This window comes from Gallinula chloropus, assembly GCF_964237585.1.
Source record: "Gallinula chloropus genome assembly, chromosome: 2".
Classification (NCBI taxonomy): domain Eukaryota; kingdom Metazoa; phylum Chordata; class Aves; order Gruiformes; family Rallidae; genus Gallinula; species Gallinula chloropus.
Window position 1 is genome coordinate 63,665,756 of NC_140086.1, and position 9,787 is coordinate 63,675,542.

General features: G+C 45.0%; 1 protein-coding gene across 1 annotated transcript in view; it reads right to left on the reverse strand.

Annotated features, from left to right (window-relative positions):
* Positions 1 to 9,167, reverse strand: part of ZNF516 (zinc finger protein 516) — a gene marked incomplete at its 5' end in the record, with an annotated part of 58,934 nt that extends 49,767 nt beyond the window's left edge. Inside the window, one exon of the mRNA XM_084280485.1 lies at positions 7,265 to 9,167. Coding sequence (XP_084136611.1) covers positions 7,265 to 9,167 — 1,903 coding nt within the window. The remainder of the gene's footprint in view (positions 1 to 7,264) is intronic.
* Between the last annotated feature and the right edge of the window lie 620 nt (positions 9,168 to 9,787).

The following is a 9,787-nucleotide window of genomic DNA, read 5'->3' on the forward strand; positions in this document are numbered from 1 at the left end:
TCCTACCTTGTGCCTGTCAAACACACTTAAGTTTCTGGAAGCACAGCTCCCATCATCACACTGAAGTAACGATGGGCCAGGCAACTTCACACGTGAGGTAAGGGAGGTTTTAATGACACCTCCACATGTTCTATGGGTCTTCTCTCTTCCTATCCCCTATGGCCGATGGCAGCACCACAGGAACATACTCAGATATGGGAGATAACCCTGTAGACCCCGAGAAGCACACAAGAGTCCAACAGGGAGGGAAGAGTGCTGCTGTGGAGATACACACAGGCCTGTACTGGTGAAAAACTACGTTCCAACCTGCAGTGCTTTGTAGAGAAACTTCAGATCATGAGAAAATACCACACCACATGTGGCTTTGCTACGTGCATCAGGATTAGACTATGCACAGTACAGCAAGGTAGACCTAAGAGGAATTTCTGACTGGTATTACTAGCCACGTCCAAGCTAAGCAACTGACCTAGTCCTAATCCACCTAACTTGTTTCAAAGCCCAAACCAACATCTAACGGATCCCACTTCTGCGAGCACAGGGTCCTTACCTCTGCACAACTTCCCCTATGATTTGAATCATGAACATGTTGCATTCAAAAGTCCTGATGTTAAGGCCACAGCAGTAACAACCAAAATGATTAGTTGGGGCTGAAAAGTTTTATATTAGTTTCATCTTCCAACTTCCACGCCTCAGAAATACTAAAATTAACCAGTGAACTGTGTAATCACAGTGTAACATTTTCATCTTTCTGGTAGTGACCTAATGGAAGCCACCAAAACACTCTTCCTCCTTGAACCAAAATAGTTTCTTGGAAACTTGGGGCAGTAGTTACTGACTGTCCAGCATTGAGACATTGTCCAGCACACTGTATGCTTATCTTGCAAAATAAATATGCTAAATAACTTCAACATACTGAAGACTGTACATACTGAACAAGATTTTCATTTGGTATAAAATGTCCCAACAACAGTGCCTTCAGTGGAATTTATAGTAAGTGACACTCCAGCATGAGAAGTATCTGAAGAGCAATTATTTGGTTAAGATATATAGTAAAAATGTTTGATTTTTAAATAGTGGAGAGGACTTCCTTTGCACAAAGAACACTTTTGCATATAAGAAGACTGTGTTTCTTGCACTCCTTTCCAAAATTCACTCACTTTTTTCCAAACAGAAAATTTACTAGCATTATATTACTGTTCTTTGGAGTTACTATACGTTTATATTTTTCTACTTCCACTTACTTGGCTGTTCTATTCCTGATTTTTTTTTCCCCCAAATTACAGCCTCTCCTTTTCACTGGAAAATTAAAGCAACTCTGGGCAATTTTTACTTCTGATTTCTTTTAAATTAAAAGCCTTATGAGATTAGGCACTTCTAAAGTTCCAGCTCTTGGATTTCATTTCTATCAGAGCAAAACAAAGGACAAATTTATGCTTCATATAGCTCTCCTCCTATTCTTCTTTCAACTTACTAATGTTGCTCTGTTTCTATTCAGGCATTCCAAATTACAAATAAGGTTTTCTTGTAACATGTCTGGGATATGTGCTATGTGTTACACCCCCCAGTCTATATAACCTGTATGCAATTCACAGGTAGCTCTATCCTTCAGTTTACTAATAAAGACATGAAATCAGTGGCCATGGATTTCTAAGTGTTTTTAAAATTGAACAAACACACAGAGCTCTGAAACAAAGCACCACTCTTTTTTTTTTCCTCTTTTTTTTTCTTTTCCTCTTTTTTTCTTGCACTAAAACCAAGGAGGTGAGAGTTCAGACTTTTTAGCAGATCACTAACGACAGTGGGCTCACTGGCAAGTGGGGACAATGCAATCTCCTGCCTCCTGTCTCATGGAAACATAGAAATCCTCTTTGAGTTACTCACTTCAGTTTAGGGCATCATGATCCCCCACGGCTTCAGTGCAAGAAACCCATCACTCTGTGGCACTGCCCTGGAGGGTCTGAACCCCAGAGCCATTCGCCTCTCATCCTCTTCAAGCCCATCCTCTTCAAGCCCTTATCATACAGCAGAACTCCCTTCACTAAGGTCTCCTCAACCACCCAGCAGTGACTCTCCAGCTCCTCTCCGCCTTCCTCCATTCCCTTTCCTCTGCACCCTACTCCTATCTCTTGCCTTACGATTTCAAGGAGTCATATTTTCCTCAGCAAGAGCCACCACACCACTGGTAATTCCCAACACAAGCCAAATGTGACCACATATAACAGAATCACAGGTCAACAAGGGTTGGAAGGGACCTCTGAAGATCACCTAGTCCAACACCCCTGCTAAAGCAGGGTCAACTAGAGCAGGTTGCACAGGATCGTTTCCACGCAGGCACTTAATATCTGCAGAGAAAACTCCACAACCTCTCTGAGCAGCCTGTGGCAGTCTCTCACCCTCATGGTGAAGAACTTCCTATGTTCCTGTTTCTGCCCATTGTCCTGTAATTGAGCACCACTGTGAAGAGTCTGGCCCCTTTCTCTTGACATCCATCCTGTATAAATAGGTATTTCTACACATTGATCAGATCCCCTCTCAGTCTTCTCTTCTGCAGACTGAACAGTCCCAGCCTTCTCAGCCTTTCCTCATAAAGGAGATGCTCCAGTCTCCTCACCATCTTTGTAGTGCTCCACTGGACTCTCTCCAGTAGTTCCCTTTCTTCAACTGGGGAGTCCGCAACTGGATACAGTACTCCAGATGCAGCCTTAAAACAATTTTGGTTTTTGTTTGGGTTTTTTTTTTTTTTTTTTAATATTCTGTGCTGTTCAGGAACTTGTGCCCACCTCATCTATTCAGACCATCAACTCCTTGGGCCAAAAGCGATGTTCGTAGAGGGCCTAGCACAACAGTTTTCACTCAGCATTAGCCCCTTCCTTCATTAGCCAGCATAATAAAAACCAGCGTGTCCTGAGTCAGTCTCTCCTTAAAGAATTTCCAAAAAATCAGAGGAATCTGGCAGGAGGAAAAAAAAAAAAAAAGGAAAAAAAAACAGAGAAGAGGCAGGAAAGGAAGATAAGAGACAGAGGAGATGGCTTTCACCAGAAGCAGCATTCCCTCTGAGGTGCAACACCCCTTCCTGTCACTGACATCCTCCCCTGACAGGGTGAGCCTAGAAGCAGCACTCCTCTCCTTTATTCATATTAACACTCCTTTTCTTTTCCCTTTCCCCCCCCTTCCTTCTAACATTCACTTCATGCCCAGTCTGGCGCTTACACACACAAAGTACCACCTTTACGGCGCTCCCTTACTGACTATCACAGCCTCTTACTCTTACTATGTGTTTGCCGAGTGCCAAGTGGTATTTAAATTGTTTTCACTTCTTTTCTTCATCTTCCCACCTGCCAGCATCAGTCACAGCCTCAAAAATTGTAGTTCCTTCTTCATTTCAGGACCAGAAGAGTTCACAGCGCCTAATATAAGAAACTGTAACACCCTCCTGGCTAAATACACCATGACAACGAGGGGGCCCATGTTCACCCTTAAAAATACTAACCACCAGAAGCACACAGGCTGGATTATTTATTTGGCACCCCTAACACTGCACTTCTGTTCAGAAGCTGAAAGATGTAAAAAATAAGAGTATTTTCCGTTCTACTTTTATCAGCGCACGAATAATCCACCTTGACTCCCAGTCATAGCTCTGGGTTGGTTTGGGGTTTTTTTTAGTTTAAAATTAGAACAAAAATACCCTGCCTGAAGTTGAGGAAGTGCTGAGGAACAACTCACAGGTGATTCAAACAGCTTTGGATGCAACTCTGGAAATTCAGGTACAGTATGGTAATTGCTCGAATGTCGAAGACTCATCTGGGGCAGGAAAATCTCAAAAATATCTGAAGGCTGCCCTTAACGAAGCTCATGTGCTCTGGACCACCTCTTCCCACGTGGCTGTCACACAAAGGACGTATGCCTCATGTACATGTCTTTGTACAACAAGTATCATAGGGTACACCGTGTGTAGCACTAGAAAAGTGACTTTTACCCTCCTTCCAACAAGATGGCAGGCACTTTGTAACCAGCTAGCTTACCCCCTGGCAGCTGATAAGCTAGGTTTGCAAAGGCTACCCTCTGTTCCTAAGAAATCATTATGTTACTCTAGGAAGACAGCAGAGACAAATGACCCCTGTGTTAAGAGCACAGGAGTGCCTACCCTGGAGGCTCTCAACCCCATTTCACATGCAAGGTGCAATTCTTGCTCTTCTCCCAATAAGCCCTATCAATACTTCTCAGCCCCTGTCACCCTCAGCCCCAACATCTGTTGGCCCTAAGTGACTACAGAGGTACACTGCCAGCTTCCCTGCTGCAAGACACCATGTGTCAACAGGACTGGTCAGATTATTAAGAATTGAAGGCACAAAGAAATACTCTGGGCTGAGTCAAAGCCACAACATCCAATAATTGGCGGTCTCAAGTCCCTTTTCTGACTCTGGATAACACAGTAATGTGTCAAAGATGAGAAAAAAAAGAGATGATAGTAAAAAAAAAAAACCAAACAAATTAGATTCTATACAAAAATAACCTTATGAGTAGCAGAAGATTTTTCCTGACCACAGCCTGAGTAAAGTAATACTGTGGAAGGCACGTCAGGGACAGGACCCAAGGGCGCTGCTTGCCTTCATCCACTGGAGAGGGATGCTGTCCGTGGGGCTGGAGCACGGCTCTTCACAGAAAAGCTTCCACAGCAAGAACTACAAAAATCCACAGCAGGGGATAGCAAACGGCAGTGCTTCTAGGACAAAACATGCTTCAAGGCCACACCAGAACACCTGATTTATCAGGAGTGTACATGAGGGCAGAATTTGGCCTATATTCTGTACACCTTAAATTTCTGTTCACGAATGAGGGAAATAAAGCCTCTTGGGTTAAAGCAACAATATGCCAGAAGAGTAAAACTAATCCTGCAGTCTGCTGGAAAACAGGGACCCCAGTGCCTCAGAAAACAATATATGTAACTCAACATACCATAAACAGAAAATTGAGAAACTTGTCTTGAACACTAACATATGAAAACTCCTTAAAAAGAAAAAAAAATAAGCCCAGAAACATAAAACAAATTCCTTTTGAATCAAGAAATCTTTTCCACTTGTAAAAAACGTTCACTTCATTGACACAGTGATTTTATCTAAATAAACTCTATTAAGAGGCAAAAGTAGCTTTTCTCTTGGTCGTAAGATTAGCCAATTAACTAATTGATTAGCTCTTCAGGTGACATTAGCAAATAGAAAAAAGCATCAGCCACCCCCCCCCCCCATCCATCAGTGCTAACACGTGCCTTTTCCAAGACGCACCTTTATTTAGGCCCATCCATTTGCTGCTGCTTTAACTGTAAAGAGGACAAATTTGACACCCAAAGAAAAGAGCTTACAGGTGTTGGCTAGTGCCATCGGTTAAACCAGTCAACCTTAATTCCTGCCAGAGAAACTGCTGCGTGACTGCAACTCTTGCCTTTCACTCCTGCAACAAGGGCTCAGAGCTTTGGCTGAGGCGAAGAAGCGGGACAGGCAAGTGAGATGAGACGGCTCCCCTCGTTAAAAATGAAGTGCTTAATATGGAGAGCGTCCTAAGAACAGCTTTCCTATTCGGACACCATGTGAAGAAGTGTTTTGGTGTTTTGAGCACGTCTCCAGAGAGATGGTTTCCCATCACAGCAGTTTCCACAAAGGCAGTGCACGTTACAGGGGCCAAAGATGGCCGCCCCGTTGAACTCCAGACAAAGCTGCGGTTTTATCACTGCATCTTGTGTCAACTGCATGGAGGTGTTTCAGGCGGCAGCTGATGGGTTTTCACACAAAAGTAGTACGTATGCTCCCATAAGGAACTTTTCCTAAGTGTCCAAAATCCAACAGCAGATGGGAAAGCCAAATTTTGAGTCTTTTAAACAGGCGAGTAATCACAGTGAAAATATTTAAGTCAGCTTGTCACTAAGACTTTCTGGAGTTGTGGTTTATGGAAAGGGCAAGAAAGCATTAAAAAAGTGGAGTTCTTGGTTTAATTTACATTTCTGTTCTAGTGTGCACCCAATTTGTCCATCAGGACTTGATCCAAGCTGTAGCAAAATCAAATTTAGGACCGCTTTTCTAAAGTTTTAAGGACAAACAGATGGGTTTAATTTTTTACATTTTTAATCCTTTGGAGCTGTCTTCCCTCTGCGCCTTACATTCTAAAAGTTATATTGCCAAGCAGCGTCAACCTAAACCTCAGTCATCTTAAAATCATGAGACTTTCATGAGTGTTTAAAAAAAAAAATAGAAAAAAAAAATCCCACATTGCTTCAAAACTTTATGAAAAGCATGTAACTGTTAACACCCAACTCTGGAAAAGGTTGCTTTGCTGCTGCAGGGTGTGCAGCCAGTGGAGAAGGCACGGCATTATATAAAATCCTGAAGGAGCACAGCTAATTGAATAAACCCACCCTCTTCCACAATGGCGCAGATTACTTCTTCCGCGATGGTCTTGAAAATGAGTTTAACTCTACAGATAACTGTGTTCTTCACAACAGAAGGAATGAAAACGAGAGGAAAACGTTATTGTTAGCCACAGAAAAACAAAAATCCAGTGCAAGGCTAGTAAGGGAAGAATGCCTAATCTCACATTTCTAAGAGGGTATTATGAACGAAGAATGGCAAACAACAAAAATACAATATATAAAAAAAAATACAGAAGTGCTTAATGGTGTTCTTTTAAATATTTACTTTGCTGCTATTTGGAGCATAATTTGTTCCATTTAGTACTGTTGGGCTCAAAGGACTGCTTTAATCCAGAGAGATTAATTATAGCCTTTGGAGTTATAAACACAATTTGGGAAGCGAAGCAGAGAAGAGGAGAGAAACGCCTCTTGTGCTGGTGATTAACAAGTTTATGCACTTTGGGGCTGCACCGCGCAAGCTGTGCTCTTGCTACACCTGTACACTGCAGGCAGAATGGTGAACTGGGGAAAAAAAACAGCCCCCCGAGATGTTGAAGGAAGACACTACCCTACAACAGTGCCCTAGGACACTAAGATACTTCCCAGGTGCCCCTCACCGAAATTGAAGTTCGCAGGCACCTTACAAAGATGTTGTCAGACCTTGCTTTTACCACCTGTGCCAGAAACAACCAGTTGCCAGGCCAAGACAAGCAGCAGCACTCAGCAGGCGCTGGACCCATCCACACTGCCTTGAAACCTCTCACATGCTTTCACGCATCTCTCCCTCTGCTTGTCACCATGCCCCACACCAGGAAATGCAGGGATTAGCAGCAGCGAGCAAGGTGAAGTTGGGAACCATCTTACCTAGTGAGGGGTTGGCTGTTCCCTCCTCCGAGCTCTCCTCAGCCCCCTCCTCCCCCAGGCCAGAAGTGGCCGAGTCTTCTGGGGCAGACGCGGAGCCAGGAGTGCTGGGCCCGCTGACGGACCCCGAGTCCCCTTCCTCACTGCTGGAGCCGTAGCGGTCAGGCTGGGTGGACGTCCTGCCCTCACCGCAGCTCCTCCGCTCCTTGCGGTGCACCCGGGAGTGCAGCACCATTTGGTGGTAGGTGCGGAAGATCTTCCCACACTCGAAGCACTCGGTGGACTTGTTCTGGGTGGCCCGTCGGCTCTGCCGGGAGGCAGGGCGGTAGTCCAGGTCCCCCTGGGTGAGTGGGCAGCTTTCCCCCGGCGGGGCCGCGGCCGCTTTCTCCAGGCGTCCACTGGTGCAGCTCTTCTTCTTGGGGTTGCTGGAAGCGCCGGGCGAGTCCTGGTCTCGCTTGCGCTTCTCCTGGTTGACGAGGATATACTCTCTCTTATCCCTATCGTACGTCACATCTGCATCCGCCAGGGCCTCGTCCCATCCCACATACTTCACATACTCAGAAGGCTCGACTACTTTTCCTTTGGTGGCCAGCTGCCAAGCTTGGTAGCTACTGACCGGATCCAGCTCAGCTACTCTTTTCCCAGGCTGTCCTCTTGTAACTCTATCCGGCCCTACAGACGGCCTTAGATTGAGACACTGCAAGAAGAACTGCTTCGTTACCGCGGAGTTCAGGCTCCCATCAATTAAGCCCTCGGTTTTATCCCCGGCGCTGCCCCGCTGTGCTTGGTAGTGAACAGCGTTATGGGCTTTCAGGCTTTCCATATTTGTAAACAGATTTCCACACTTGGTGCAGACTTCGTACAGAGACAGGCCCGTCACAATCGTCTCCTCCTGTATCACGTCATTGATAGTGGCTATAAGATCTGAATCATTTTTTGGTTTGTTTTTGCTCCCGGTCTTGGGGCCATGAGATTTCATGTGGTTTTTGAGAAACCAAGGCTCTTTGAATCTCCTGCCACAAATGTGGCAGCCGTGATCAAATGACCCCCTGTGCTTTTTCATATGAGCTTTCAGGAACCAGGTTTGACTAAAGGCCTGACCACAGACTTCACATGGAAACTCACCCGCGCTCAGCTCACTCTTGCAGTTCTCAGTGTAGGCCTCCCCGTTTGGGACCTGAGCAGTTATATGGTCCTTCTCTATGTGGTTTAACAGCGTCTCCTCCCTCAGGGTCATGTAGCTACATAACCTGCACTTGAACGGTTTGTGGACCTGGTGCAGATGCTGCTCTAGGTCCTTCTTCCTTTCAAATTTGTTTTTGCAGAAGGTGCACTGGTGAGAGGTCGTCTTGCCATCCTCCTCAGCCGGCGCCACCTCCATGACTTCCTTCTTGCTGCTTCTCAACAAGATCTTGCTATCTACCTGAGCAGCACCATTCAAGATCTTGTTGCAGGCAGACGTACTTTTAGTGGGGCTGGTGCACCCACCCAGGCCCTCTGCAACACCCATCTCTCCAAGCTGCGCCTCTCCCATCTCCGTCTCGTGCCCCTGACTTAAAGTGCCTGTTCTGTGACTACGGATGTGGATTTTCAGGTTGCCCTTTTGGGAAGCTCTGTGATCACAGTAAGGGCATTTGTAGGGCTTCTCGCCTGTGTGCTTCCTCATGTGCTGCGACAAGGAGCTCTGGAAAGGGAAACTTTTACCGCAGATGCAGCAGCTGTGGCACATGGTCTTGTCAGCATCCATGTCGTTCTTGCTCAGCTTGCCTGGGCTGGAGGATCTCCGTAACTCCATTTCTGCCTCTCTGCTACGATCCATCTGTATTACTGCAACATTGGGTGAGCGGGGCAGGAGGACAAAAGCATGTCCGGCAGCAGAGGAGGGCTGGACCGCGTTTTCAATCATACGGTTCTGCAGAGAGATGTTTTATTGCTTCATTCTCAGGGTAATGTTTCTCCTTTCAGCTTCTCGACAGAGTCCGAAGCACCGATTTATTTCCGTGTGCTCTGTAGGCAGATGGCATAGATCACCTGAAACAAAAACAAAAATCACACAAATGTACAGAAATTGCTTTAAGTAGATTTTGTAAGATATTTAAACCTATTCATATTTTTCCTTCAACAGCTTCCATCCCTCACCCTGCATTCAAAAGCTTACTACACTACAATGTATCGCACCGAAAAGCAGCAGCTTCTCCTTTCGCTGATATTCTAGACTTCAATGGCAAGCATTCAAAGCATCATCAATAAACAAGTAAAATCCCCAAACGAGCAACCATTCATTTCCATACACTGACAGCACAGTGTATTTTAAAAAGTGCAAACTTTAAAAATTATTTTTGTTTTAAAACCAGGCAGAGGTGGCTAAAAATACACCTTAAATGAGGAAAACATTTCTTGAGGGGGTTATTACACTTTAAATCTGTGGCTTTACCATCATGTGTAATTTCATGTAAAATACTTACTTGCCAAAGATAAAAGGCTTTCCTAGAGACTTTAGCAAGTATCATATTCCTGCTGGCAACT